The 27815-nt window shown below is 46.1% G+C and overlaps 8 protein-coding genes across 10 annotated transcripts in view; 6 read left to right on the forward strand and 2 right to left on the reverse strand.

Moving 5' to 3' along the window:
- Window positions 1-492: 492 nt before the first annotated feature.
- Window positions 493-16198, forward strand: LOC112350623. Its single transcript, XM_024687105.1, has 5 exons — window positions 493-618; window positions 15052-15148; window positions 15230-15285; window positions 15516-15767; window positions 15824-16198. The coding sequence occupies exons 1-5, from the start codon at window positions 493-495 to the stop codon at window positions 16196-16198; spliced, it is 906 nt and encodes a 301-aa protein (XP_024542873.1).
- Window positions 16199-19250: 3052 nt separating this feature from the next.
- On the forward strand, window positions 19251-21208 carry LOC9635201 (ribosomal RNA small subunit methyltransferase B). Of its 2 annotated transcripts, XM_024687041.1 has the most exons (10): window positions 19251-19462; window positions 19509-19653; window positions 19739-19829; window positions 19887-20108; window positions 20164-20387; window positions 20448-20579; window positions 20634-20701; window positions 20755-20816; window positions 20884-21069; window positions 21126-21208. In XM_024687041.1, the coding sequence occupies exons 1-9, from the start codon at window positions 19281-19283 to the stop codon at window positions 21027-21029; spliced, it is 1272 nt and encodes a 423-aa protein (XP_024542809.1). In that variant the 5' UTR covers window positions 19251-19280; the 3' UTR covers window positions 21030-21069; window positions 21126-21208. The 2 variants fall into 2 exon arrangements, with proteins under 2 accessions (XP_024542809.1, XP_024542808.1); XM_024687040.1 differs by having other exon boundaries at window positions 20884-21208.
- On the reverse strand, window positions 21140-22857 carry LOC112350598. The gene is made up of 6 exons (XM_024687042.1): window positions 22505-22857; window positions 22261-22435; window positions 22060-22203; window positions 21517-22012; window positions 21378-21457; window positions 21140-21320 (listed from the first exon to the last, which is right to left on the reverse strand). The coding sequence occupies exons 1-6, from the start codon at window positions 22676-22678 to the stop codon at window positions 21241-21243; spliced, it is 1149 nt and encodes a 382-aa protein (XP_024542810.1). The 5' UTR covers window positions 22679-22857; the 3' UTR covers window positions 21140-21240.
- An 18-nt stretch (window positions 22858-22875) lies between these two features.
- On the forward strand, window positions 22876-23616 carry LOC9635202 (nucleolin). The gene is made up of 4 exons (XM_002982018.2): window positions 22876-23024; window positions 23083-23122; window positions 23189-23282; window positions 23351-23616. The coding sequence occupies exons 1-4, from the start codon at window positions 22907-22909 to the stop codon at window positions 23543-23545; spliced, it is 447 nt and encodes a 148-aa protein (XP_002982064.2). The 5' UTR covers window positions 22876-22906; the 3' UTR covers window positions 23546-23616.
- LOC9635203 (ribosomal RNA small subunit methyltransferase NEP1) lies at window positions 23594-24777 on the forward strand. Its single transcript, XM_002982019.2, has 6 exons — window positions 23594-23747; window positions 23818-23910; window positions 23969-24113; window positions 24175-24285; window positions 24340-24480; window positions 24537-24777. Exons 1-6 carry the CDS (start codon window positions 23628-23630, stop codon window positions 24614-24616), a joined length of 690 nt encoding a protein of 229 aa, XP_002982065.2. The 5' UTR covers window positions 23594-23627; the 3' UTR covers window positions 24617-24777.
- LOC9635204 (probable ubiquitin-conjugating enzyme E2 33) lies at window positions 24475-25861 on the reverse strand. Of its 2 annotated transcripts, XM_024687044.1 has the most exons (10): window positions 25792-25861; window positions 25676-25730; window positions 25554-25592; window positions 25419-25482; window positions 25303-25364; window positions 25214-25253; window positions 25130-25157; window positions 24986-25077; window positions 24626-24919; window positions 24475-24564 (listed from the first exon to the last, which is right to left on the reverse strand). In XM_024687044.1, exons 1-9 carry the CDS (start codon window positions 25846-25848, stop codon window positions 24667-24669), a joined length of 690 nt encoding a protein of 229 aa, XP_024542812.1. In that variant the 5' UTR covers window positions 25849-25861; the 3' UTR covers window positions 24475-24564; window positions 24626-24666. The 2 variants fall into 2 exon arrangements, with proteins under 2 accessions (XP_024542812.1, XP_002982178.2); XM_002982132.2 differs by having other exon boundaries at window positions 24482-24919.
- Window positions 25862-25972: 111 nt separating this feature from the next.
- Window positions 25973-26900, forward strand: LOC112350664 (H/ACA ribonucleoprotein complex subunit 1-like). The gene is made up of 5 exons (XM_024687270.1): window positions 25973-26112; window positions 26166-26317; window positions 26384-26490; window positions 26599-26657; window positions 26713-26900. The coding sequence occupies exons 1-5, from the start codon at window positions 25977-25979 to the stop codon at window positions 26832-26834; spliced, it is 576 nt and encodes a 191-aa protein (XP_024543038.1). The 5' UTR covers window positions 25973-25976; the 3' UTR covers window positions 26835-26900.
- Window positions 26901-27383: 483 nt separating this feature from the next.
- LOC9635205 (lanC-like protein GCR2) overlaps window positions 27384-27815 on the forward strand; it is a 1825-nt gene continuing 1393 nt past the window's right edge. Inside the window, exons 1-2 of the mRNA XM_002982021.2 lie at window positions 27384-27714; window positions 27792-27813. Of these exons, the coding sequence (XP_002982067.2) occupies window positions 27403-27714; window positions 27792-27813 (334 nt within the window). The 5' untranslated portion in view covers window positions 27384-27402. The remainder of the gene's footprint in view (window positions 27715-27791; window positions 27814-27815) is intronic.

Genomic DNA, 27815 nt, shown 5'->3' on the forward strand with positions numbered 1-27815 from the left:
TTGCACCAGGCACGGGCTAAGGCTCGCTTTGTGTTGTTTACGAATGCTTGGTGGTTTTCTCCACAGGTGCTCGTGGATGCCGAGTGTACTCACGATGGCTCGCTGAAGCACATCTGCAAGTTTGAGCAGTGGGGATGGAAAACCTCCGAGAAACGGTTTTTCAACTCGGAACGCATATCTACAATCACTAATCTTCAGGTATCGAGTCATCTAGTTTCGTGTTGGTCCTTGACATCTTGGAAGTGTAGCTAGCAACGGCTTCAGACTGTTGAAGCAGGGTGGGACACTCGTTTACAGCACTTGCAGTTTGCTTTTCAGTTCCTTTCCTTCAGGGATTGTAAAACCATGGATCGTCACGATCAAAACGAGGGAGTTCCTAAGCAGTTTCTTGCAACGCGTCCTTCCTGACACTTCTTTTGCTTCCTTTCTCTTGTGATTTGACACTGGGGCTACGTGTAGAGGTCAGAGAGATAAGTCTGCCAAGTCCTGGCCATGCACAATGACCGGCTTGTGCTTGCGGGTTTCGCCAGTTCGCTAAAATCACCAAGGAACGAATGCCATACGAGCAAATCTTATAATCAGAACCTCGCAGTCCTCTACCTTAGCGAGACTGCTAAGGTTCTATTGTTCTAGCTTTAGCATTGTCACCATTGTATGTACTGTGCAGTGCTCTCCAAAATGGACACTAAAGCGCGAGCACTTCGTGGAAGGAACACTCTTCAAGAAAGAAGAAAATTACGAGTATGGTTGTAAGAAGACATTTTGTCCACTGCCAACACAAAGGGTAAAATTGCCATGCAGAACAAATTAAATGATGCCTCATATAATGTTGAGTATAATGCATTTCATCCCAAGTGACATGATTTCTTGGATTTTGACAAACAGTCACAATGATAATCACTTCCAAGTATACCACCACTATTATAGCTTTTAAATTTATAATAATGTATTTTTTTTATCACATGATCACTTGCTGCAAACCAATCAAAATGACACATGTTAATATCATCAATTCATATAAATTTAAAATATCGGATTTAATTCCCAATATCACAGGTGCTAAGAATATCTGGACAACTATCTCAATAAAATAAAGGGAAAATTATATAAAAGCCCCTTAAAATTTTTAAAATTGCCAAAAAAAAAAAAAAAACCATAGGATAACCACAAAGCAAAATCTAAACCCTCTGAACTTTTAGATATTGCAAAATACTTCTAATATTACATTTATAACTAGAAATTGATACAGTTATGACCATAACACCCACAATAAAATTCATTTTTGTCATTCTTGAGATTTTCAATATGAATGGATTTCTTTTTTTCTATAGTAGGATTTCTCCCGAAGGCAATAAGATCTTACTGTTGCTCCAGCACTCTATGCCCAACTTGATTTTGATGATGAGCATGAGGGGTTATTCTGGAAGTGTCATTGGTGCTGTTTTGGCAGCAAATCTTCTAAGTCTAAAGATCTTATTGCTTACAAGAACATCTCAAGCAAACATGAATCTCAAGTAAATATTAAATCATACTTAGGAAAGAATGAACAAACTTTAGCTCTATCTAAATTGGCCTTTTGAAACTTCAATTTTCCCTATAATAAAGTATAGAAAACAGTTTTATCCACTTCATCTTGATAAATTTTCACTTAACAGAGGAAGTAGACATGTACATGCTTTTGTGGTTGCATAAGAGGGGTATTTAATCTTCTTCATAATTGGCCTTTTTACAGTGTGGGTAGGTGGTCTCCTTGGATTTTGGTTTGGTCATTGTGAATGAAATAGACTGCTGTATTTTCTACCCTTTTACGAATTGCACACCATAAGATTTAAGTTCCTGGTGGAAAAATCACTTGGTGAGATGTTATGGCAGCTCTCACTAATAATATCTTGAATCAAGCTGAATCATTCATATACTTCAAAGATGTGTCTGGCTCCTATTGGTCCACATGTAATATTAGTGTGGAAAAAACACAAGCATAGGATATATCATGAATATCCATTCCTTATGCCATGGATGAGGCTTCATGCCCATAGCAATGGCCTATGCTATATGTGGATCCATTTATGGCCTCATAGACCGATTCATCCCATGCATTCAAACAAGTTGTTAATGTTGCAAACCAAATGGACAATTGACCAAATTACATACTATACTGCTTTGTCTAGAGCATTATATTCTCACCTCTTACTCTTGTTGCTCATGGCAAAAGAACCAAATTATCATTTTTTGGCACACTTCTTTTAACATTGTGTTCAAAGCAAGTGTAACTAAACTCCATCTAGCTCCATTGCAAATTTGTGGACATATATTGTTTAGAGTCATGTCTCTAATGCATCCTATTGAGTTTATCCTTTGTTGCCATTGATTTGCAATCTAGCTCTCTCAACACTTTAGTTTCACATCATGATACTTAGAAAGATTTGCATATGACTCAAAATAGCTTGAACATAAGGAATCATTATAAATGTTTTAGCAGGGATTTAGGTGACCTACTAGTTGCTTATATTGTAATAGAAGGGACCTTCTTGTACTAGTTGCTTATAGCAAAATAACTAGACTATAGCACTTTTTTCTATATAGCAACACCTTTGTAGATGGTCCCAGGTTAATGATGTTTAACCACTCACTCCATGCTCATGTTCTTGATCATAGCCAACCAATTCCATGAATTGGTGGGGCTCATATTTGGATTGTGTACTATGGAAGGGTGTGTAGTGTTGATGTCTGGACCTAGAATTCTCCCAAGAGCAGCATGCTGAAGGAGATTTGACAATATGGATGTTGCAATTGTATGTAGTAACATTTAGATGAGAAGAGTTAATGAAGAGATAAATGTTTTATATTTTGTATCTTCCCAAGTAGAGCAAAAGAAAAAAGTATAGGCAAAATGGAATTACACTTAAGTTTAGGGATCCAAAGAAAAATGACTTGACCTAGGCAATGCTCATCATAGACAAGTGTTAAGTAATTAGGAATGGATATAAAATCATGTAATATATAAGTAACACTTAGACATGTTGGAAAAAAACTCCCGCTCACTATTGTATGCATTTGCATTGTGTAAGCAACTAAAAAAAATGACTTGAAAGATGATCCATAGAGTTCAAATATAGAGGAAAAGGGCCCATGAATAAAAGTGCACTTCTTTATCCAATCAATTAAAGGTTTTGGGATACTTAGGGTTAAATGTTCTTGGGTTTAACGGGTTGAATAACCTCCAAGGAAGTCCAAATTAAGGAGGTTACTGTGAGACACAAAATCCCTAGGCCCCAAAGTGGAGCCGGAAAGGGTGCCACGTGGTAGTGGCTGAAGCGAGAGCCAAACGAGCGTAACACGTTTGGACCAAAAGCTCCGACTTGAAAAGTCAAGAGCGGGAGTGGAACTCCCAACGAAGTGCAAGAGGAACGAGCACGAAGCGAGCAAAAAGCGAGGCTCCAAAAAGGGACCCAAAAGGACCAACACATGACACGTGGAAGTGTCCGAGATGGACTCGAGTTGGAGTCCGAAGTAGTATCCGAGATGGACTCGAGTTGGAGTCCGAAGTAGTGTCCGAGATGGACTCGAGTTGGAGTCCGAAGTGGAGTCCGAGATGGACTCGAGTTGGAGTCCGAAGTGGAGTCCGAGATGGACCCGAGTTGGAGTCCGAAGTGGAGTCCGAGATGGACCCGAGTTGGAGTCCGAAGTGGAGTCCGAGATGGACCCGAGATGGACCCGAGATGGAGTCCGAGATGGAGCCCGAGATGGACCCGAGATGGAGTCCGAGATGGAGTCCGAGATGGAGTCCGAGGTGGACCCGAGATGGACCCGAAATGGAGTCTGAGATGGAGTCCGAGATGGACCCGAGATGGAGTCCGAGATGGAGTCCGAGATGGACCCGAAATGGAGTCCGAGATGGACCCGAGATGGAGTCTGAGATGGAGTCCGAGATGGAGTCCGAAGTCGAGACCGAGACCGGGACCGAGACCGGGACCGAGACCGGGACCGAGACCGAGACCGAAATCGGGACCGAGACCGAGACCGAGGCCGAGGCCGAGACCGAGCCCGAGCCCGAGTCCGAGTCCGAATCCGAGTCCGAGTCCGAGTCCGAGTCCGAGTCCGAGTCCGAGTCCGGAGCCTGAGAGGGTGAAAGCCCAAGGCGTTCGTCTCCCAGACCCTGGGGGGTTTGGTGAGCTCCAAAAGTATAGTAGGGGGAGGACTGCAGTGGAGCCAGTTTGGCCAGGAAAGGCCAGTTTGGCCTAGGAAGGCCGGACCCAGTGTTGGGTGATGAGCTGCCCACTGGGATGTCCAAGACTAGAGTGAACACAGACCGACAAGCGGGGTAGCTTGGTGAAGTGTTCAAGAGCCGGCTCTAGTTCCCCCGGGAGATCGACTGGCCGATGCTCCCAGTCCAAGTGTGGGTGGCACTACCTACTTGGATACCTGGTGTGGCTCAACGGAACCCGCTCTAAGCCATGGCTAGAGCACCCAAGGGCAGAAGGCGAGGAGAGTACCCAGGTGGCTCGCGTAAGGCCACGGTGTTCCGAAATGTTGTCCCAAAGGCCCAGACTGTGGAAAGGAAGAGGAGCAGTCCTTTGGGGTAGGGACCAAGGACACAGTCGTGTGGTGAGGAAGTCCCAGAGGACCGTGGGACTTAGTGGCCGGGCCTGTGGGTCTCGATCCAGTGGCAGTGTTGGCAAACACGGCCAGGGGCAGAAAGGGACTTAGTGGGGACTGACAGAGGGATATTGGGGAAGGCTATTCCCCTTGTCGGTGGGCATCCTAAGGATGCTAAGGAGTGGATCTGAGATGACCACTCACGGATGGTTTGCCTAGTCTTGGAGAGCCAAGACTGTGATGCAAGTGGTATTGGACTACAAGTGTGGCAAAGGTGATTGGGCATGGCCTTAGCGTAACGGGCTGCTATGTCGGTGGTACCTTTGAGTGTCGGTCATGGGATCGGACACGTGGAGCACTTGGACCAAGTGCAAATGTTGAATGGCATGGATGCCATTCTCGGGGCTAGCAAGTCCCAAATCCTGGATTGGACTTATGGAGGTTGTGAATGAGACTCCTCCAAGTGGTTAGTGGTGTGGTTAAGTGACTAAAGCAGAATGGAAAATTTAGTCGCTTACAATTTGGTATCGGAGCTGTTCCTTAGTCCGACTTTTATTGGTGCTCAAGTACATCACCACTAGTGTTGGCATCGGAAGGTCCGAGGAGTGGGCCTATCCTTGAGGAGTAGCAAGTCGGGAAGACATGGCTTTCCATTACAGTTCATGTGTGAACTTGTAGACGAGGTGGTGGATAGAAAAGGGCCAATAATGGAACGACTTTGGGATCTTGGGAACAGTATATGGTTTTCCTCAAAGAGTTGAGGATGTGATCCAGATGAGCGTTTGACTTAGCAAACTGGCTAATGTAGTTGTGGTAAACAACTACAGTTGGGATCACGGGAAAGATAAAGACTCCAAAGCAATAAAGGAGTCACAAGATTTTCCTCATATAGTTGAGGTTGGTGCTCATGAATGTGAGACCAGAAGTAATGACCGTGGGAGGTCAAATACGGAAGAGGACTCAAGTCCTTGAAAAGGTAGCTGGGGCTACCTCTAATAAATGCTGGAACAACCCAAGGAGTTGGGGGTGTATTAAGTGGATGAGTTGGTGTTCTCATCACATGGACAAGTAGTCCTAAGGGGCAAAGGTTGCCCCCAGAGAACAAAATCAAGTGTCGGAGTAACACTTGTGAAAATAGTCCTTTTGAGTAGGACAGGAATGCAAGAAGTGTATTCCAGTGAGCTAGTGCCTCACAAGTAGGACTTTACGGGTCTGTGGATTAACCAAGTCCAAAACTGCTGGATGACTCAAGTAGAGTCAACGGATGGTTCTAAAAGGACTAATAGAAGCATTTGGACTGAGGTGTGTTGTACCCCACAAAGGATGGGGGGGGATCATAGGATCCAAGGATGAGAACAGAGGGTATCTCATCGATGGCAAAATGTGCCATGCTAAAGTTATGGGAAAGGTGTTCCCAGAAGAAAACAACTTTGACATAAAGTTGTGTGTGACTTCTATGGTGCAGTGCTAACGGATGGTTGGCATGAGAAAGAGCGGTGTTGGTCTTGGCAAAGACTTAGACACGAAGGGGAAATGTCATAGAGGTAGGCTTGTGGAGCCGATGGTGTGAAGACACCAAATGTGCCAAGGTGTGATACCTTGAGGCTATGTTAGTGGGTTTATGAGAACCCCTTGACAAAGGAATCCCAATGGAAATGGGAATAGCATAGCCTAAGCTGCAGAGCATGCAGTTGGAGTGTGGTGACCCAGATAATGATGGAGGTGTGAAAGCACCAAGCAATGAGTTGTAGGACTTGACAACTATGAGGCAACTAAGCAAGAGATTCAAAATAACTGGTTAAACGGGTAGAAGGTAGCTACCCAAGACTTCTTAATAGCATAGGGAAGTTGGATATACCCTTACGGGGGATAAATTGCTTGTGTTGCGATATAGTAAGTCAATGTCATAAAAGGAAATACTCATTGTCAAGAAAGCCATCATTGGGACACCCGAACACTCTAGAACACCAGAAGGTGGTGTTTGATGTCGCGAGGGCAATAGATAAAGCCCAAGGGACTAAGTCCCTAGCGAATGATGGATAGAAGGTGCTATCCAAATGTCCAAGGTTGCGGAGACAGGAGAGGACTGTTTACCCGAGTTGGACAAAGCCAAAAATGGAATTTTGGCAAGGCTAGTGATGGGCATGTAAAGGCCCATAAGCAACAATGTAATCCCAGTGTGTGGGATTATAAGGTGAGCATACCCAGATTGAGGAACCACTCCCTAGGCTATTGGGTAGGTTCATCCCTAGAGCAGCATGCTGAAGGAGATTTGACAATATGGATGTTGCAATTGTATGTAGTAACATTTAGATGAGAAGAGTTAATGAAGAGATAAATGTTTTATATTTTGTATCTTCCCAAGTAGAGCAAAAGAAAAAAGTATAGGCAAAATGGAATTACACTTAAGTTTAGGGATCCAAAGAAAAATGACTTGACCTAGGCAATGCTCATCATAGACAAGTGTTAAGTAATTAGGAATGGATATAAAATCATGTAATATATAAGTAACACTTAGACATGTTGGAAAAAAACTCCCGCTCACTATTGTATGCATTTGCATTGTGTAAGCAACTAAAAAAAATGACTTGAAAGATGATCCATAGAGTTCAAATATAGAGGAAAAGGGCCCATGAATAAAAGTGCACTTCTTTATCCAATCAATTAAAGGTTTTGGGATACTTAGGGTTAAATGTTCTTGGGTTTAACGGGTTGAATAACCTCCAAGGAAGTCCAAATTAAGGAGGTTACTGTGAGACACAAAATCCCTAGGCCCCAAAGTGGAGCCGGAAAGGGTGCCACGTGGTAGTGGCTGAAGCGAGAGCCAAACGAGCGTAACACGTTTGGACCAAAAGCTCCGACTTGAAAAGTCAAGAGCGGGAGTGGAACTCCCAACGAAGTGCAAGAGGAACGAGCACGAAGCGAGCAAAAAGCGAGGCTCCAAAAAGGGACCCAAAAGGACCAACACATGACACGTGGAAGTGTCCGAGATGGACTCGAGTTGGAGTCCGAAGTAGTATCCGAGATGGACTCGAGTTGGAGTCCGAAGTAGTGTCCGAGATGGACTCGAGTTGGAGTCCGAAGTGGAGTCCAAGATGGACTCGAGTTGGAGTCCGAAGTGGAGTCCGAGATGGACCCGAGTTGGAGTCCGAAGTGGAGTCCGAGATGGACCCGAGTTGGAGTCCGAAGTGGAGTCCGAGATGGACCCGAGTTGGAGTCCGAAGTGGAGTCCGAGATGGACCCGAGATGGACCCGAGATGGAGTCCGAGATGGAGCCCGAGATGGACCCGAGATGGAGTCCGAGATGGAGTCCGAGATGGAGTCCGAGGTGGACCCGAGATGGACCCGAAATGGAGTCTGAGATGGAGTCCGAGATGGACCCGAGATGGAGTCCGAGATGGAGTCCGAGATGGACCCGAAATGGAGTCCGAGATGGACCCGAGATGGAGTCTGAGATGGAGTCCGAGATGGAGTCCGAAGTCGAGACCGAGACCGGGACCGAGACCGGGACCGAGACCGGGACCGAGACCGAGACCGAAATCGGGACCGAGACCGAGACCGAGGCCGAGGCCGAGACCGAGCCCGAGCTAAGCCTGAGCCTGAGCCCCGAGTCCGAGTCCGAGTCCGAGTCCGAGTCCGAGTCCGAGTCCGAGTCCGAGTCCGAGTCCGAGTCCGGAGCCTGAGAGGGTGAAAGCCCAAGGCGTTCGTCTCCCAGACCCTGGGGGGTTTGGTGAGCTCCAAAAGTATAGTAGGGGGAGGACTGCAGTGGAGCCAGTTTGGCCAGGAAAGGCCAGTTTGGCCTAGGAAGGCCGGACCCAGTGTTGGGTGATGAGCTGCCCACTGGGATGTCCAAGACTAGAGTGAACACAGACCGACAAGCGGGGTAGCTTGGTGAAGTGTTCAAGAGCCGGCTCTAGTTCCCCCGGGAGATCGACTGGCCGATGCTCCCAATCCAAGTGTGGGTGGCACTACCTACTTGGATACCTGGTGTGGCTCAACGGAACCCGCTCTAAGCCCATGGCTAGAGCACCCAAGGGCAGAAGGCGAGGAGAGTACCCAGGTGGCTCGCGTAAGGCCACGGTGTTCCGAAATGTTGTCCCAAAGGCCCAGACTGTGGAAAGGAAGAGGAGCAGTCCTCTGGGGTAGGGACCAAGGACACAGTCGTGTGGTGAGGAAGTCCCAGAGGACCGTGGGACTTAGTGGCCGGGCCTGTGGGTCTCGATCCAGTGGCAGTGTTGGCAAACACGGCCAGGGGCAGAAAGGGACTTAGTGGGGACTGACAGAGGGATATTGGGGAAGGCTATTCCCCTTGTCGGTGGGCATCCTAAGGATGCTAAGGAGTGGATCTGAGATGACCACTCACGGATGGTTTGCCTAGTCTTGGAGAGCCAAGACTGTGATGCAAGTGGTATTGGACTACAAGTGTGGCAAAGGTGATTGGGCATGGCCTTAGCGTAACGGGCTGCTATGTCGGTGGTACCTTTGAGTGTCGGTCATGGGATCGGACACATGGAGCACTTGGACCAAGTGCAAATGTTGAATGGCATGGATGCCATTCTCGGGGCTAGCAAGTCCCAAATCCTGGATTGGACTTATGGAGGTTGTGAATGAGACTCCTCCAAGTGGTTAGTGGTGTGGTTAAGTGACTAAAGCAGAATGGAAAATTTAGTCGCTTACAGTTACACATTAAATTAACCATATTTTCTCCCACTTATATAAAATAAAGTTGAGAGAGTGATATATACTTATCCTTATTCATGCCTTTAGGGTTCAAAATTGAATTTTTTTTTTTTTCATTCTTCTTCTTTCCTTATCTTCTCTACATTCTTGTCTCTATTTTTTTATCACTATTTTGCAAACAAGGGCAAGAACACGAATATAGGTAAAAAAAACCTTACTCAAGAGCAACAACAATGGACACTTTTAACACTTTTCAATCATAACTGTTTTAAATTTTGAAATTTATAAAACGGGTTTCTGGATAGTTTTGGCTGAAGATTTAGAGTTTTTAGGGATTAGAAGCTTGTGCTCACCCTTGCAATTGAACAACCAAACTCAGTTGATGGCGGCCTTCATAACACGTGGTACAACTCCTTTTACTCTTGGTGCCAATCCTCACGTTCGGCCGGAGTTCTTTTGCGGGAATCCTGGGGATGATGTGTACTATTGGTTCGATCACGTCACAGTGATTGCCACATATCATTCTTGGGATGATGCTTGACATTTGCATGAGTTTCCCACGTGTCTTCAAGGGACAGCATTGTAATGGTATAATAATTTGAGCACAGCCACTCGTGGGGATTAGAGTGTTCTCCCAGACATCTTCAAACACGCCTTTGGACATGCTAACGATTATGATGATGCCTTTCAATAATTGCATTGTTTTTGCTAAGGGCCATTTGAGTCGGTGATGCAATTTGGCATTTATTTCTGAAGTCTTTTGCTTTATGCGGAGCCAAATATGTTGGAGCGAATCAAGCTAGGAATGTTGTGGCCAGCACTTCATCAAGATCTTGTCGAACTTGTGTATACACTTGCTCCTGCCACCCTTGATAATGCTCTTCACTTGGCACAACATTATGAGATGTCGCCTCTTCCACTTCTCGCTGCACGTCCTTCAGCTCCACTTCCTATGTGTGATAGTCCTATTTCAATGGAGGTTGATGTTGCTGCTGCTCGAGTACAAGGACAAAGGCGAGGACATGGTCATGGCCGTAATATTCGTTGTTGGGCGTGTGATGAAGTTGGTCATACTTATCAGCGTTGTCAGTGTTTTCCGGATTAGCGACCTCTATTTCTTGGGTGGAGACCTTGGCATCAGCAATGTCCCGTTGGTGCTACTATAGTGGAAGGTTTGGACACCGAGATGCATATGGGAAACGAGGAGTCACCCGAGTAACGGAGGGACCTTGCCCAAATAATTTAGTGGCCTCTCCATCTTTCTTTCGGTAGTATCATCAAGCGGTTCACTCAACACCGGTTCATCCAATGTTTACTTTCCAAGCTCATTTTTATAACAAGAGGTCTCCTATTATTCTCTCTGTGTTAGTTAATACAGGTTCAAGTTTATCTTCTATTGCTCGACCTGTTGCCACACATTGCCGTCTACACTTGTATCGTGCGGCAGAACCTGTTTTCATTCTTTATGGCAATGGCCATACACATGCATGTGCATGGGATGAGGCAAACCTGGTTGTGCATGTGGGCGATCTCGAGATTGAGTTGCAGTCATTGCAGGTGGTGCCGAGTCAAGCTTTTGACCTCATTCTTGGTATGGATTGGTTGTAGTGCAATCATGCCAAGTGTGACTTTGAGGCTTCTCCCCCTTGTCTCATATTTCCTTATGTTTCATCCATTCCCCACACTTTCGTACCTCTTCATCCCTCTACTTCTACCTCTGCTTCCATTACTTTTGTTCCCCCACTATTTCCTCTTATGTTTCCGTCTTGTTCTGCTCTTCCCTTTTCCGATCCCTCTGACGATCTTTGTGTTGCAGTAGTTGACCGGCTCATGAAGGAGTATTCTGATCTCTTTGAATTTGACCTATCGTCCAAAGCCAAGATTGCTACACATCATCTGATTCCAACCGGGGATGCTCATCCAATCAAGGTTTTTATTCATCATCGGTCACCCAAAGAGATCAAGATTTTATATGCAAACATCAAAAGATATTGGAGAAGGGTGTTATTTGGAAGTAGATATATGAACCTCATCTTGTGACAAAGCTTGATGGGAGTATTCATTTCTGCATCGACTATTGTCCGTTAAATGAAGTGACGATCTCAAATGTGTACCCTCTTCCTCACACTGCTAATCTCTTGGATCGTCTGGGGTGAAGTCATTGGTTCACTAAGTTAGATCTTGCTTTTGGGTACTGGCAAGTACTAATGGCCAAAGAAGATATTTCTAAGACTGCTTTTCGTACACCATTTGGTTTGTACAAGTTCTTGGTGATGCCATTTAGTTTGAACAATACTCCAACAACTTTCCAGCGGATGATGGATGAGGTTTTTTGCGATATGCCGGAGCTGATTGCTAACTTCATTAATGATGTCTTGATCCATTCAGAAGGGACGTGGGAGGAGCACGTTCGTGATGTTTGTAAAATGTTAGATCGGCTATGCAACTTTGGTTTAAAGCTGAGTGGTTGAAGTGCGTGTTTGGGTCAAAAGACACAACTTATTTTGGGTACCGTATTTCTCGTGAGAGTTTGCAAGTTGATCCTGACAAACTTGTAGATGTTCTAAAATTCCCTACTTCAAAGTGTGTGAATCATGTGCAGCACTTCCTTGGCAAGGTGTAGTATCTCAGTCGTTTTATGGAGTATCTTTCTGATCGCACTACATTATTGCGAGCATTGCTGAAGTCATCAACGTCATCTTTCATCTGGTCTTTGGATTGTGAGCAGGCGTTCATAGATCTCAAAGGGCTATTGACAACTCCTCCGATTTTGGCATATCTTGACTACACTCGACCTTTTATTTTGCGTGTGGATGCTTCTAACATTGGTCTTGAAGGTGTGTTGATGCAAAAGAGCTCAAGTGTGCCTGGTCAGCTCCATCCCATTGCATATATAAGCCTTACATTACAACCAGTGAAGATAAACTACTCCATGATAGAGAAGGAGTGTTTAGCAGCAGTCTAGGGTTTTGAGAAACTTCATGCATATCTACATGGTTCTCGGACGTTGCTTGAAGGTGACCATACTGTTGTTACTTCATTATTGAAGTGGAAGAACTTGGTTAGTCGTACTGCCTGATGGGGTTTAAAGCTTCAGATATATGATTTTGATGTTGTTCATCACCCAAGGAATTCTATTGTTGATGCTAATGCCTTTTCTCGAGATCCTCTTCCTTCTCCACTCTCTTCTCATGTTTTTGACGAGCCTATTGTTCCAGCATCTATGGATTTTCTAGACAAGGATTCTATGCCGTCACGGTTGCTGTATTTGACATTCAATGTCCACAAGGTGCGGAGCAAGATCTACCTTCTCTTGATGAGGTTCGCGAGGCTCAAAAGATTGAGCCGTGGATTCGAAGGCTTCAAGATGGGTTTGAGAATCCTACATCACTTGCTAATGACTTGCCTTTCCGACATTTATATTCTCAATATCACCTTGAAGACGGCTTTCTTTATTTTGTGGAAATGAATCGTAATGATCATTTACGGCTAGTGGTGCCTTCTGTCTTTATTCTATGGTTTTTCAATGCCTACCATGATTCTCCTATTCTAGATGGGCATATGGGACATTGTCGTGTAACTGAGAAGCTGCACAGATCTTTCTATTGGCCAAAGATGCAACATGATATTATTTAGTATGTGCGTAGTTGCATTTGGTGCCAAACTTGTAATACTCCTCCTTGTCTTGTGAAAGGACGGTTATAGTCAATTGCAATTTCCCGTCCGTTTGAGTTGGTGGCATTTGATCTTATGGGACCTTTTCCACAATCGATTGCTTGCAATGAGTATGTTATTATTGCTTCTGACTACTTGACTCGTTAGGTGGAAGTTGATGCTCTTGCTAGTGCCCTTGCAACTACTGTTGGATACTTCCTTCTCAATCGAGTGGTATTCCAGTATTCTTGTCCAAAGCGGATTCTTTTGAATAATGGTCCCACATTTATGGCTGAGGCATTTCATGTTTTGACGTCTTGATTGGGGATATGCCACACTTTCACGAATGCTTATCATCCACAATCAGACAGTCTGATGGAACAGCTCGTTCAGACATTCAAAGGGATGATTGCGAAGTATGTGAACTTTCAGCATTCAGATTAGGATGGTTATTTGCTGTCTCTTCGGTATGCATATGTCACAGGGGTGCAGAGTTCTATTGGTGCTTCACCATATAAACTCCTATATGGTTATGATCCAATATTACCAACAGAACTGCATTTACCTTTGCAATTACCACAAGCTACCGATGCTAAGTCATGAGATCAGTATTTGATGAGCATTCTTCCACTTGTCCAAGTAGAGTTTTCTGAGCACTTAGGCCGCGTATAAGTGGGACAACAACAACACTACAACTCCCATCATCATCAGAGTACAAAGTGGATAATTTGGTGTTAGTCTATTTTCCCCATTTTATGGTACATGGTTTATCTAAGGGGCTCCTTGCACAGTGGAAAAGACTGTATTGGGTGTTGCAGCAAGTTGGACCACAATTTTATGAGGTTTGGCATGACATCCAGCAAGCCAATCCTCCAGAGATTGTGCATTTGCAGCGGTTGAAACGCTTCATACAAAGGGATCAGGAGTAGTTAATACCACCTACAGATCCGCCGATGCCTCCTCCTGATGCTCCTCCAGATCCCCGCCCGTTTACAAGAGAACCCTGATGGTCTTCCATTATTCTGAGAGGAAGGGATGATGTGAGGGCCAATTGTATGGCTATAATGCCGTATATTAATATTAGTGTAATGGGATTTTGGGAGCTATCAAATTAGTTTCAATTTGGACCACTCACTCCTATATATAAACTAAAGTTTTTGGGCTAATTGATATGCACATTTTCTGTATTCTTTTTCCATATTCCAAGCACTCACACATCTATATTCTAAAATATTCTTTAATACATATCATTTACAGTTTCTGTAATACATTTTTAATTAAAATTTATTATTGTTTAAGTTTTCTCTCAAGCTTTGCCTATTGAATAGTAGCATCCCCATTGATAAGAAATTGCCAACCGTCTTATTTCAAGGCTACCCCAGGAATCTTTCACATGTGGAACATATAAATTAGCTTTCAAATATTATTTACCAAAACTTTGAAATGAATTTGGGATCCTGATCATTCAAAGTAAGTATTAACACTAAATGTAATTACGACAAGTATCACATGTTAAACCATAAAAGCTAAATAACCAATCAATAAACACTTAAAACCATAAATCATCATCTTGAAGTGAATCATTTTCATCAAACAATACATAACAACCTATATAACATCATAAAAATATTAAACCATGGAAAATTTACTGATTTATATATAGGTCAGCTTTGATAATTATCGATTCACAATGTCAGGGTGGTGTGGTGTGTTCTCGTCATTTGCATTTTCACGAGCTTTCTGGTCGATCTAGGAGACACCTTATAGCGTTCTACATAGTCAATGGACCCCAAACATAACATGACAAGTTTTAAGAACCTTGATCAAACTTTTGATCAGCAGTTGCGAAGTTGACAGCTATGGCTGGAGAGAACCTCTCCACTTGTTGATTGAGATGGTTGAACCAGAAAGAGCATATCAATCGGTGCTGGATTCATAAGAGAGGCCATGCACACTAAAGTGATGGTGGATCCAACTAAAGCGGTCCTCGACACCTACGAACCAAATATCTGATTCGGCAATCTCGAGCCCATTGTGATCACTGCTGAGGCCCGGAGAGACAAACCATCAAAGCAAGTATCTGTGACGAGTTGAAGATGGCGAACTTATCTCTTGGATCAGGGAAGTTCCCAATCGTCCATGGAGGACAGCGGCTCTGTGGCGAAGAAGTCTTCACAAAGAATGTCCACAGATGCTCTCAAAGGAAAAGATGATAACGGTACCATGGATGTTTCATACGCAGCTTCGATCTGTCAGAATCTACGACATTAGGGTCCTAGGGTTTCACTGTTTAGTCCAGCTTCAATCGGCTCAGATCAATCGACTCAAGCTCCAAACGTAGCCGAATCTGCGCAGGTAACGAAGATCGATTTTCTATCAATTAATGTAGCTGGAAAATCTTAGCTATCAGACATTTCTATTCGAGAAAATTGCTTGCCTGGAAGCTTGTGAAAACCTACACACTACTGGGCTTCTATCAGATAAATTGCATCCAGTTCCTGCTACTAGGATCTCCAATACTGCCTCAATGACTTCAGGTGTGTTGAATCCACTAACGTTTTCTTGAAGTAATCACGTTATATTAGATGGATATGTACGAGACCATCATACCTGATGTTTTCCAAGGACTGGTTTCTGAAAATCTGACCTTCCACACCTACGTACTTTCTTTTAGCGCCAGTGACGACAGGTTCTCCTATCGTAACTTTGCGCTGTTCTTGCCATCAAAGTTGGATGCCTCCCTCAAAAATGGAAGCTTCGAACTGGATTTGGGACGTGGAAGAAATGCTGTGGTTCGGCTTGGCTCGATGCAAAATATCAGCTTAGACAGTGATAAGGTAAGGATTTTGTCGCTTTTGTGGATAATGTTTTGACTTATGCTCTGCTTTTCAAGGTTGCTGCCGGAAATCAGTTCTACGAGAAACTTTTTTCTACTTTATGGCGACGACGGCTACCTCCAATCCATCTCCAGCCATACTTACTTCTGCCACTGCTTCCTGGCAAGATAAATGTTTTGGATGTGGACTGGAAATGCGTTCAGTCTCTCACACCTCCATCAATAGTCTCAGACAACGATGACGAAAGTGTTCTACATTTTGCAAATTATTCATTGCGAGCTACAGATATCAAAGCAGGACTGATTCTTACAAAGCACACCAGGAAACCGTTATTTTATTCTCATCTGGGTGTTCTCGAAGAAATGACGGCGCAGAGCTCGTTTTTCAATCACAACTATAATACGTATTCCGACTACTTTCTGGAAGTGTAAGACTTGTTAGTTTCTTCTTCGCTCTGATTGGAACACGCGACTTACAGACATAATGTCAAACTGCAATATCCAGCCCAACCACTTCTAAAAGTGAGCAACTTGCCTGGCAATGTGCACAACTATTTACTGCCCCGTTCAACAGACTTGTCAAGCGCGTCGAATGGCATATCGACTAACAAGCTGCCACCCGAACTTTGCATTCTCTTACAACCAGAAGTTGACTGCTCCATTGTGGTGTCTGTGATGGTCCTGCCTTCAGTCATCTACCGGCTACAATGTCTAAGTACTGCTGCGCAGCTGACGAAACTCGTGGGCATCCACATATCTACAACCACGGTAAAAAGTTCGTTTTATTATTTTCATTGTTTGTTTGTTTGTTTGTTTGTTTTTCTTTTTTCCCTGCAGATGTTGATGGCACTGACTTCTGCAAGCTGTAATGAAGGCTTTTCTCTCGAGAGACTCGAGCTTTTAGGCGATGCATTCCTCAAATTTGCACTGAGCTTGCACTTGGTCTCTGAATATCCGGAACAACAAGAAGGCTTTCTTAGTCAAAATCGTCAAGAGCAGATCTCTAACAGCAATTTGCACAGGCTTGGTGTACAAACAGGATTGGTGGTAAGCATGCAATAATATGTTTCTAGTCTCTTAAACAGAACTTACAGACGTACATCAGAGACGGGCAGTTTGAGCCAAAGGATTGGATTGCACCGGTCCCTTGCTCTTCTTTGGTCAGTCACGAAAAGATTATAGGACGGAAGTTATGTGACAAAGGTCATCGTTGGCTGCGAAGAAAATCGGTTGCAGATGTAATGGAGGCCATCATCGGTGCATACATTACTGACAACTCCGCTGATGCTGTCTATCACTTCATGACCTGGGCAGGATTTAAGCTGGTTGACAGGTGTTTAGTACCTGTATTCTCATGCCAAGCTTCTGAAGTTGACGATATCTGCAATCTAGAAAAGATAATCGGCTATACCTTTCGGAACAAATGCTTCCTTGTTGAAGCGTTCACTCATGCTTCTTCCAGCGTTCGATCATATCAGGTAGACGAGTAAGTTTTGGAGCTGGACTAACACTGGTTAGTTGTCAGCGGCTGGAGTATTTAGGCGATGCTGTCCTGGATTACCTTATCGTTCTTCATCTTTATGCGAGCTATCCCAACTTGCAACCGGGACTTCTCAGTGATCTCAAGGCTGCTACAGTAAACAACGTTTGGTTCGCTTTCGTTGCTGTGCGCCACAACTTTCACAAGTATCTGCGTCACAACCATAAGAAAGAGATTGACGAGTATCTTCTGAACAAAAATGTGCAATGTTTCGAGGACTGGCAGCTTGAGCAACCGCCAAAGGTCAGTCTCTGAGCTTTTAAAGTTTGTCCTCCTCCTGACGCTTGTCTCTTTTTCTTTTGCAGTGTCTCAGTGATTTAGTGGAATCTCTCGCGGGAGCTTATACGGGAGTCTGGAACTAGGGTGGAGCATATTGGAGCCGCTTCTGCGCCCGATTGCCAGTCCCGAGAGCTTGGCACTTCACCCAGTCCGAGAGCTTCAGGAGCTATGCCAGCTGAAAGAAATTTCAGCTCCAAGCTACAACGTTAGAAGTTGCTCGGTGACATTGGCAAACAGACGCTTTGTGAGAGGACAAGGCTCCGGAGGAGCAAACAAAAGGCTTCTCAAGAAGCAGTCTTCTGCCGATGCCTTGGAAAAACTGAAGGTAATAACAAGTTATGCTCCGAAATTGTTACAGTTTTTCTTTTATATTCAGGCTTTGGGATTTCAACACCCACGGCACGAACTCCTTCTTGTTATTCGGGCCGAGACACACATAAAGGTCATCATAAACAACGGTTTGAAGTTCAGTGTTCCCGTCGTTACACAGTGCATGGAATCGGAGCTTGCATCCTTCGTACCACCAATGTCGAGCTCGAGTTCTTCCGCAGAATGAGATCTATCTTGGCAGGAAAGTCTTGCTGCAGTCCATGACTTGCCTTCCGATTTAGAACTTGGCGACACTGAAGACGAGTCAGATGTTCTACCAGCATCACTTGCGGAAGACTTTGGTCTCGACGATACAACCAGTAGGCAGAGAATTTGAAGCTCTGCTCATGGAGCTCCAACAACAAAAGAATCATTGCCACCTTCTGGAAAGCCAGCAAAGTACTGCAAATTCATGTGCTTGATGGTGTGAATTCCAGGTAAAGAATGCTCCATAAGAAATCATAGAGTCTTTGGAAACAGGTACCGGGCAATATGTAAATGTGTCCCAGCTTGGAGAATGCTTTCCAGGAGCTATTGAAGGAACAAGGGTGATTGTTCTGTTTTCGTTGTATGAATATAATTTGTTAAAAAAATGCTACAACGTTTTAAGCATAATTGGAAGGGAAGCCAACACACAGTGAAGCAAGGTATGCAACCAAATTATGGATGTGAAGAAAACACCAGAAAGCAAAGTTTTTACCGCGTCTAGCAGGAGGAACAGTAGAGGAAGGTGTAGCACTGCAAAGTTGATCGACTGGTGGTAACACTGATATGTTGGCAAACTCAGAAAGCACGGTGGATTGCTTAAGACGGTGGTCGGATCCCGAGTACATTATTTGCGAGGAGAGTGGTCCTCCTCACATGAAACAGTAAGAAAAGAAGAGAGTGAAGACTCTACTGATCGATGCTGTGGCAATCAGTCTTTCAATCGATGGACCCGTGAGTGTAGAGCCCCAGCGAGACGTGAAGCGAGCCAAAGACTCGGCATCCAACGCCGCCATCGCTTATTTGAAGAAGGTTCTCTTGTGGTGACGTCGATAAGCAAAGGTAAGCTTTTTATTTTTCCTTAATGAGCAATGGCATTGCAAACACGAAGACGCTGCTCTAAAACTCTCTTCTTTTGTTGGATCGAGTAAAGCCGTGCGCTTCCAATGGAAGTGCTTGGGATCCAAGTCGGGCTTGTTGTCAGTGTGCTTCTCAAGCGTCACTGGAAGGTGAGAAGAAAATACTTCTAGAGGACTATAGAGTTACGTGTGGCTTGATACTAACTTTCATTGTAATCCATTGACAATAGTTTGATCTTGGTTTTAGGGTTTTTCGTGAGCAATGGCGTGCATTGAGGTAGCGCCAGCCGCGGCGCGCGATCCATTCTCTTGCAAACACGATGGCGCCGCTGCTGTTTCTACAAATCTTCTTCCCCTGCCTCCGGAATTCGTCGATTTTCTTCTCGGGCAGAATGTGGATCCTCGCGTCTACCTCGCGGCTCAAACACTGCCGCGTTACTTCAGGTACTAGAACTCGGGATTCCTTTTCTTTGTTTGATTGGATTGCCAGAGTAAAGCCGAGTGCCACCAATGCTGCTGGGGAGTTAGCGAAAGAACTTGGGATCAAAGTCGAGCCTGTTTCATGGCTACCCGGTTTTTTCCGGTGTTCTTCCCAAGCGTCACTGGCATCATCCAGTGCCTACAAGTCTGGAAAGGTGAGAAAAAAAAAAAACGAAACTTTCGAGAACTGCCTGGCTGATCTTTTCCTTGTTTGTTTGTGTTGCATTTCCTTCTGGACAGATTTACGGTATGGATGCGGCCTCCGGGGCTGCTGTTGCAGCACTTGATATACAATCCGGTGATCACGTCCTCGACGTCTGCGCAGCTCCTGGTAAGCGAAGCGTTCATTGCAATTCATGAGAGTTTCACGTTTTTTTTCAACGTGTAGGAGCGAAACTATGCATGATGGCGGAGGTTTTGGGTGTGGGGGCTGGAACACTGACCGGAGTTGATATTTCTCGCCATCGCCTTGCAGCTTGTCGGACCATGCTCCAAAAGTACGAGCTCGGTAACCGGGCGAGGCTTTTCCTTGCCGACGGGGCTACGTTCTCCATCCTCCCAGTAAAAGAAGCACCGCAATCCAACGCAAGCGTCCTTGAGAGACAATCACGTAAGTATTAGCTCCTGTTTTTCTTTCCGGTGAAGCTTTTTGCTTGCATCTTCAGACCAGTCCTGTTCTTATCTCTTGAAGGACGGGTTACTCGCTGATTGGAGACCGCCTAAATCGAAAAGGGAGAAGCGAGACGACCAGCGAGCCGTCTCTAAAGAACAGGCGAATGGTCCCGAGCTCTTTTATTACGGCTGTGACTCTGGGATTGTAGGAAGAGAAATGCGGAGTGTCCTTGCACAGGGCACGGCTGATGCCGCTCTAGTCGATGGCTATGACAAGGTATGCAAAAGGCTCGCTTTTCCGCTGGTTACGAATGCTTGGCATTTGTTTTTTCCACAGGTGCTCGTGGATGCCGAGTGTACTCACGATGGCTCGCTGAAGCACATCTGCAAGTTTGAGCAGTGGGGATGGGAAACCTTCGAGAAACGGTTTTTCAACTCGGAACGCATTTCTACAATCACTAATCTTCAGGTATGGAGTCATCTAGTTTTGGTGTTGCTGGTCCTTGACATCTTGGAACCGTAGCTCCGGCTCTTGAGCAACGGATTCAGACTGTTGAAGCAGGGCGGGACACTCGTTTACAGCACTTGCAGGTTTGCTTTTTCAGTTCCTTTCCTTCACGGATTGTAAAGTCTTTGATCCTCAGTTTCACTTATGATCAAAACGAGGGAGTGCTTAAGCAGTTTCTTGCAGCACATCCTGATGCGGGTAAGCACTTCTACGCACTTCTTTGCTTCCTTTCTCTTGTGATTTGACACTGGGTTATCTGTTGCAGAGGTGAGAGAGATCAAGTCTGCCAAGTCCTGGCCATGCACAATGACCGGCTTGTGCTTGCGCTTTGATCCGCTCGTTTCCAACACCAACGGCCAGTTTGTCGCTAAAATCACCAAGGAACGAATGCCATACGAGCAAATCTTATAATCAGAACCTCGCAACTCTCCAACTTCACGAGACTCCCAAGGTTCTATCGTTCAGGCTTTGGTTTTTAGCGCAATTCTCACCATTGGATGTTTGTAGCGTCAGGACTCTTCTAAGAAAAAGGTTGATGTTTGATTGGAAGAATAGTTTTATCCATTGCTAATACAAAGTCAGCTTTCATATAATTGTGTGTGGAAGTCACGGTTTCACAATGTCAGGGTGGTGTGTTCTCGTCGTTTGCATTTCCACAAGCTTTTCTGGTCGATTTGGGAGTAGGAGACACCTTACAGCTCTCTGCAATACAAGACACAAAGCAATGAATCGGAAACTTAGTGTGACAAGTTTAAGCACCTTGATCGTCCTCCACGCATATGATCTCCGCCACGAATCCACTATCTGATTCGGCAATCTCGAGCCCGTTGTGATCACTGCTGAAAGAAATGTGTAAGCCCGGAGAGACAAAACCATCAAAAAAGCTCGACGCAAGTACCTGTCACGAGTTGAAGATGGCGAGCTTATCTCTTGGATCATGTCCTCGGCCATCATCGAGTTCATAAGCTCCGAGAAGGACGTTCCATCCAGGGAAGTTCCCAATATGTCGTCAATGGAGGACAGCGGCTCCGTCGTGAAGAAATCTTCACAAAGAATGTCCACAGGTAGGCCGGATGATCTCTCCAGTGCTTTCTCCTTCTCGTTGGCACCAGTTTTGGTATCGCCAGCTGCGTGGCGGAGAGGCTCGCTGGAGGTGGTGAAGTCCAGAGACTTGCAGTTCCTTGTCGTTGGCTTCACTTGTTGTCTCTTGCTGCGTGCTTTCGATGGCTCACAGCTTGTAGGCCGAGCTGTTGATGGTGTTAGAAACTCCGAGGGTGCTACTTGAAAGCTCCCGGAGCCTATTGGCAGCCCAAACTGCTGTGGAGTCTGTGGATCGATCGGAGCTGGCCTGGAAGGAGTGAATGGAGCAGGCTTGGCATCTCTGGTCGGAAGCACTGCATGCGAAGTTTCAACACGAGAAACAAAAGGAGAGTTTCGTTACCAGGACAGTGACGAATTCTCTTGGTCCCTATCGCGGTGTTTGTGATGTCAAGCATGGGCGCTTCCTGTCCTCGAGGAGAAGTTTTCCTTTTTGGAACGGAATTTACATGGGTGATTGGTGCAGCAGGCGTAGATGGTGGTGGCCCTGGATGGATGAAGAAGAGATCGTTAGCAGCAAAGAAGGAGAGGATGAAAACTTTACCTGGAGCCAAGGAAGTAAGAGCCCTGGATTTCTCATACGAAGCCACCATCTCCTTAACGCTGGCTACAAAACTCTCGAGCTTCAATCTCTCCGACTGGACGGACAGAGCTTGCTCTTTGAGCGCAATGTAGTCGTTTAGAATGTCACTCAGGCTCATCATTTTCATGGGCGCCTCCTGATAGAACACAATGCCGGTGAAAATCGAGAAGAAAATCCCCAGATCCGCAAGAGCAAGGAAACCCACCGTTTTGCACGGCGCAAGCACCGACGCTGCCTCGGTCCGGAACTCGCGAAGCGTCTTCGCGTAGCTCCGATCTTTGAGGTAGCAGTCGACGAGAAATGCGATTTGTACCTCCGTGACGCCTCCTGTGCCGAGTCTGGGATCGCATCCCGCGCTCTTCCGCCGCGGCTTCGTCATCGCTAGCGCCGGACGCGAGCGGGAGCTGGAGGATCTAGCCCTAGAGCGCAATGGCGCTTGGTAGAACCAAGCGCGCGAGAGAGGAGTGAGAGACCCTAGCTTCTCGTGGAAGCGCCCTATTCCATCAATGCTTTCAAACTTACCAATGAGAATTTGGCGCGCAATGCCAGCACAGGGGATTTTAGGGTTTATGGCGATTTAGGGTTAGTCAATTCTTGCGGAGGAGAAATGGCGACGACGCTGGTGTCGGCGGCGTCGGCAGCGGCGTCGGCGCTGCCACTTGCGTCTCGAAATGTGGCGGCGCCGTCCACTTCGATGCCGTCGCTGGTGTGGGTGTGCGCTCCAGGTGAGTGATTCTCGAGAAATCTATCCGTCGGGTCTCAGCTCTTCGGAATTTCTCACAGGAAGAGGCTTGTTTTGTCCCTGCTCGAGATGGAAATCCGGGTAAGCCAGCTTGGTGCCTCCAATCTCTCGAATTTCTGGAGCTTAGCTCTCTTTCTTGTTCTCCAGGCCGCCTCGGGCTTCCAGATCACGGTGTGAAATTCGGTCTATGGCACCCGACGAAGAGAAAATGACAAAGAGGTCGCCTCTAGATTTCCCAATTGTAAGTCAGGATTCTCTGGCGAGTTCTCGTTCTAGCGAGCGAAGATTTCTCACTGGATTGCTCAACAGGAATGGGATCGACCAGCTCCTGGCCGGAGACCCGATATCTTCCCGCAATTCAGTCCCATGAAAGCTCCATTGCCACCGCCGCTACCTTGCGATCCTCCGGAGGAAGACGAGGACGAGGAAGAAGAGAAAGAGGAGGAAGAAGAAGAAGAGAAGAAGGAGAAGCCCGAGAAAGAGCCCGAGAAACCAAAGGAATAGAAGAGAGAATACGCCATTTTGTATCAAATAATATACCATACTATAAATTAGGGTTCTTGAGGTTTTGGTTAGGGCTTTGGCTATGGCGGACGATACTGTCGTCCAAGACGCTAGCGTTGGTCAGGGCGATCGCGACGACGACAAGAGTGGAGTGATATTCGTTCTCGAGCGCGCGTCGCTGGAGACCGCCAAGGTCGGCAAGGTATGGAGGGGATAATTTCGGCCGCATTGTCGAGTGGAAGTGCTTGATTTCTTTCTCATTCTCGACGCAGACTTATCAGCTGCTCAATTGCGACGATCACGCGAATTTTCTGAGGAAGCACAAGCGCGATCCAGCGTTATATCGTCCCGATATCTTGCATCAGGTAGCACGACCTTGGGGATTTTTGTGAGAGTTTCACTTGTTTTGTGGTTCTGGAACAGGCCCTTCTAGCGATCCTCGACAGTCCACTCAACAAAGCTGGGCGATTGAAAGCTCTCTATGTCAAGACTGAGAACAATGTCCTCATCCAAGTGAATCCTCACATTCGTCTTCCTCGAACGTTTAAACGCTTTTGTGGACTCATGGGTAAAGTTCTATCTTTCATCCAAAGCTTAGCTTTGTTTTACTGGTTTTTCGCGTTTTCCAGCACAGTTGCTTCAAAAGCTAAGTATTCGTGCTACGAATGGGCCTGATAAACTCCTGCGAGTTGTAAAACAGCCAGTCACTCGACACCTCCCGGCTGGAGTTCGTCGAATCGGTACGCGGACGTGAAAAACTTTTGAGACGTGATACAAATTCTCTTCCGTCGCAGGACTATCTTACAAAGCACCGAAAGTCGTGCAACTAAGAGACTACGTCGCAGCCTCTGGACCCGAAGAAACTCTAGTTTTTGTAGTGGGAGCCATGGCTCATGGAAAAATCGAGGCCGATTACATTGACGATCTAGTCGCAGGTAAAGAGCTTAAAAAATCTTTCTTTTCCTTTCATTACAAGCATGAAACTGTGCAGTGTCAGAGTATCCTTTGAGTGCAGCGTGCTGCATAGGACGGATTTGTAATGCTTTAGAACAACACTGGCAGATTATATGAAAATCAGACCCTTTGCTCGCGAAGAAAAATCCCACACGAAGAACTTCCCATCACTGCTTGGTTAGATCCAATGAAAGCAGCGGCAACGCCATTATACTACACAAGAGAGCTAACAGAATTGCCCCGAGCCAACCTGGGAACATGAAATGCCTGTTGTGATCCTTGTTGCGTCGATTCTCTGCCACTGTGTTTTCCGGCTCGCCGGGCTTGTTGACGGGCTGTTGCTCTGATTTTTGCTCGCAAAGCGTCTGCATCTCGGCCTGTTTTTGGATGTACTCTGGAAACATTTTTCTGAACGTCACACTGCGGAAAAGTAAAAAGAAGTTGATATGCAGAATCTCGACTTTTTCAAAACAAGAACTTTCTTACTTTTGACAATTGAAAGCAAGCGATGATCGAGCGAGGCGCCGTTTCTCCTCGTCGCTTGTGGTTAAACTTCCAGTCGTGGGAGAATTATCCATCTAAAAGGAAGAAAAAATCGAGTGATTGTGAAAGAAAACGCCATCGTATTACCATGAAGGACAGCAATCCCGTAAGAATACTGCGACAAAAGGCCACAAATAAATGACAAGTTTTCGTGACAATCTAGGACAGTACCTTGAAACTGACCACATTGGATTCCAAGTCTCTGGATGAACTGCGAGAAGAACACACAATGAGAGCAAAAACAAGCGCTTGATGCTTACAGTCACTCATGGACATGCACAGCCTCTTCTGGGTTGCAAAGCGACCATTTGGAGTGATCATACTGCAGGAAAAGAGGTCACAGTGTAGAAGAAAAAAAACAAAGAGAAAACTTTACCTTATTCCAGGCGGCTTGTAAGGATACTCTGGAGGAAATTTAAGCTTGCCATGGTAGAAACCCCCTGCATTCGTTCGCACAAAGCTTGAGAATCAAAAGCCCTGAAAGTGTGAGAGGCTTATTCTATTTGCTTACCTTCGAATGGAGTCCCTTGACTACCCTCGAGCACATAATCTGCCAGGAAAGAAAACTTTGGCAGCTGAATCAAACGAAGAACAAAGCGATCCAGCAACGATTATAGAGGAGGAAATACTCACGCCATTCCAGAATGTCGCTCGGCGACGGCTTGGCGACGACATGCGGCACTGGTTCCTGATCAATCGCGGCACACCATTGCTAACAATGAGATCATCCCGGAGAGCTGGATTCTTACCTTGCACAGCGCCTTGAATTCGCGCTGTAGGCGCTTCACACAAGCTCTCTCGGCCATTTTACCCACGAACCCTAAGTTCTCCGCCACGTCGGCAAAACTTATGTTAAAATATTCTATCTGCGTTATGGTAACAGAATATGCTTGACAGGCTGGACGTCCGTCTGGAGGTATAGGGTTTATAGAGAATGAGGCCGCCAAGGGGGGGAGGAAGAGATGGGGGCTTCCGCGGCGGGGGCCGGCGAGGCGGCGGTGGATTTCGTGGAGGGTTTCGTGGTGGCGCGCGAGGATTTCGAGACGAGGGTCCTCCGGAAGAGGTTGTGGGTGAGTTTTTCGTGTTTTTCTCCGAGATTGATTGAATCGCGACAATGCCGCAGCGATCTCGACGTTCTCGCACGCTTGCGAGGGCGAGGCGGTGGTGAAGCTCGTCGCGGATGCGAAGATCCCGAAATTCAATGCCGCCATTTTCCTGGAGAACAAGGCGCAGATTGGAAGGGTGGAAGAAATATTTGGCCCCATCAATGAGCCCGTAAGTTCTTCGCGCATTTCATTCTGGTCGATCCAAGCATTGGTTTTCTTCCTTTGATCTTTCCAGTTTTTCTCGATTAAGATGCAAGACGGCATCGTCGCTACTTCCTATCATCCTGGCGATAAGTTCTACATCGATCCGAGGCAGACGCTAGAACTCACACGATTCACGCAGTAAGTTCTTCGCATTCTTCGATCAAATCCATTTTTTCCCCCTTTGATCTCCCCCCGCCTTCCATTTTCATCCATTTCCTTCTTTCGACTTACCGATTTTTTCTTTAGACCACAAGCTGGTGGCGGCGGCTTTGGTCGCGGCGGAGGTAGAGGCGGCGGTGGAAGAGGTAAATATTAACTATGATTGTAAAATCTCTTCTACATTGACAATTTTTTACCAAGGCCGCGGGCGTGGAGGAGGATTCCGTGGCGGAAGAAATGGCGGCGGCGGCGGATTCCGTGGCGGAAGAAGCAGCGGTGGTGGTGGATTCCGGGGACGTGCCAGAGGTCGTGGAAGATTCTAACCACAAGCTCTCTTTAGATACTCCTTTGTGAAATTTTCTCTCTTTGCTAACACGAGAGCTTCTCGAGATGGTTTTTAGGAGGGAGGTTTTAGGTCGAAATATTTTGGATGAGCAGTGACGCGGGATCCTCGATCGACGCGGCGGTGAGCCGCAAATGCGGCGCCAAAATCCAGGCGCTGGAGCGCTGCAATGCGCGGTATCGATCGGAGCCGGAGCGCAGCCTGGTGTGCGGCCATCTCAACAAGCTCGCGGCGATGTGCCTGGTGGAGATCGTTTGCCCCGAGCAGGTTGAGGCCGTCAAGATCTACTGCACGGGCGCTGGAACAGCGCGGGTGAGGAACTCGTGCCGGATCGCCAAGGAAAATCTCACCATTTGCTTGGATTATCGGCAAGACGACACTAGCAGCGGCAACGGGATCAATTAATTCCTTTTCCAGGCAGAGAATATCTTCTTCGTCCTTCCACTTTAACCGTGGCACTGGCTCTGCCTAGGGTTTCCATTCTTTCTCTCGATCTCTCTCTCTCGGCCACTGCAGCTTGCTGCGAGTCACCAAGATAGCAATGGATTATGCGCTTCTTGGATCGGCATTCTAGGATTTCTCTAAGGAGGCTTGGCGGCTGGGGATTTCGATCTCGCATCGGCCAAGTACCAGCAGCGAGCAGGAGCTTCGTGGTGACAATGTCGGACAGGTTCTTCTTGAATAATCTCGCGGATTACTCCGAGAAGGAGGAGGCAAATGTCCAAGAAATCCTCGAGAGCGGCAAGGAGATTCCAAGGACTGCCGAAGGCTACAGCGTCAATCTCGCCGCGCCGTTCCGGCATCCACATCTAGCTTCGCCGGAGAAGCTTCTCAAATCCGCCCTGGCCTTGAAGGACGAGGTTAGTACGTTCGTTCTCTTCTCACTCTTTTTCCTTTTTTGTTTGCTCAAGAACTTTGGCTACGTGTGTTGCTCTAGATCGTCCAAGTAACTTGGGGACGT

The sequence above is a fragment of the Selaginella moellendorffii genome, unplaced genomic scaffold (assembly GCF_000143415.4).
Source record: "Selaginella moellendorffii unplaced genomic scaffold, v1.0 SELMOscaffold_52, whole genome shotgun sequence".
Classification (NCBI taxonomy): Eukaryota; Viridiplantae; Streptophyta; class Lycopodiopsida; order Selaginellales; family Selaginellaceae; genus Selaginella; species Selaginella moellendorffii.

Coding starts and splice junctions, on each gene's coding strand:
- LOC112350623 (XM_024687105.1), top strand. CDS start 493: ATGCACAATGACCGGCTTGTGCTTGCGGGTTTCGCCAGTTCGCTAAAA. Junction 619..15,051: donor ACCTTAGCGAGACTGCTAAG/GTTCTATTGTTC, acceptor CTCTTGGATCAG/GGAAGTTCCCAATCGTCCAT. Junction 15,149..15,229: donor CAAAGGAAAAGATGATAACG/GTACCATGGATG, acceptor TGTTTAGTCCAG/CTTCAATCGGCTCAGATCAA.
- LOC9635201 (XM_024687040.1), top strand. CDS start 19,281: ATGGCGTGCATTGAGGTAGCGCCAGCCGCGGCGCGCGATCCATTCTCT. Junction 20,388..20,447: donor TAGTCGATGGCTATGACAAG/GTATGCAAAAGG, acceptor TTTTTTCCACAG/GTGCTCGTGGATGCCGAGTG. Junction 20,702..20,754: donor CTCGTTTACAGCACTTGCAG/GTTTGCTTTTTC, acceptor TTTGATCCTCAG/TTTCACTTATGATCAAAACG.
- LOC112350598 (XM_024687042.1), bottom strand. CDS start 22,678: ATGACGAAGCCGCGGCGGAAGAGCGCGGGATGCGATCCCAGACTCGGC. Junction 22,013..22,059: donor GAGAATTCGTCACTGTCCTG/GTAACGAAACTC, acceptor CTTCGCATGCAG/TGCTTCCGACCAGAGATGCC. Junction 21,458..21,516: donor CCATCTTCAACTCGTGACAG/GTACTTGCGTCG, acceptor CATTTCTTTCAG/CAGTGATCACAACGGGCTCG.
- LOC9635202 (XM_002982018.2), top strand. CDS start 22,907: ATGGCGACGACGCTGGTGTCGGCGGCGTCGGCAGCGGCGTCGGCGCTG. Junction 23,123..23,188: donor TGCTCGAGATGGAAATCCGG/GTAAGCCAGCTT, acceptor CTTGTTCTCCAG/GCCGCCTCGGGCTTCCAGAT. Junction 23,283..23,350: donor CGCCTCTAGATTTCCCAATT/GTAAGTCAGGAT, acceptor ATTGCTCAACAG/GAATGGGATCGACCAGCTCC.
- LOC9635203 (XM_002982019.2), top strand. CDS start 23,628: ATGGCGGACGATACTGTCGTCCAAGACGCTAGCGTTGGTCAGGGCGAT. Junction 23,911..23,968: donor GTCCCGATATCTTGCATCAG/GTAGCACGACCT, acceptor GTTCTGGAACAG/GCCCTTCTAGCGATCCTCGA. Junction 24,114..24,174: donor ACGCTTTTGTGGACTCATGG/GTAAAGTTCTAT, acceptor CGCGTTTTCCAG/CACAGTTGCTTCAAAAGCTA.
- LOC9635204 (XM_024687044.1), bottom strand. CDS start 25,848: ATGGCCGAGAGAGCTTGTGTGAAGCGCCTACAGCGCGAATTCAAGGCG. Junction 25,593..25,675: donor GAGCGACATTCTGGAATGGC/GTGAGTATTTCC, acceptor CTTTCCTGGCAG/ATTATGTGCTCGAGGGTAGT. Junction 25,483..25,553: donor TCAAGGGACTCCATTCGAAG/GTAAGCAAATAG, acceptor GAACGAATGCAG/GGGGTTTCTACCATGGCAAG.
- LOC112350664 (XM_024687270.1), top strand. CDS start 25,977: ATGAGGCCGCCAAGGGGGGGAGGAAGAGATGGGGGCTTCCGCGGCGGG. Junction 26,318..26,383: donor TTGGCCCCATCAATGAGCCC/GTAAGTTCTTCG, acceptor TGATCTTTCCAG/TTTTTCTCGATTAAGATGCA. Junction 26,491..26,598: donor GAACTCACACGATTCACGCA/GTAAGTTCTTCG, acceptor TTTTTTCTTTAG/ACCACAAGCTGGTGGCGGCG.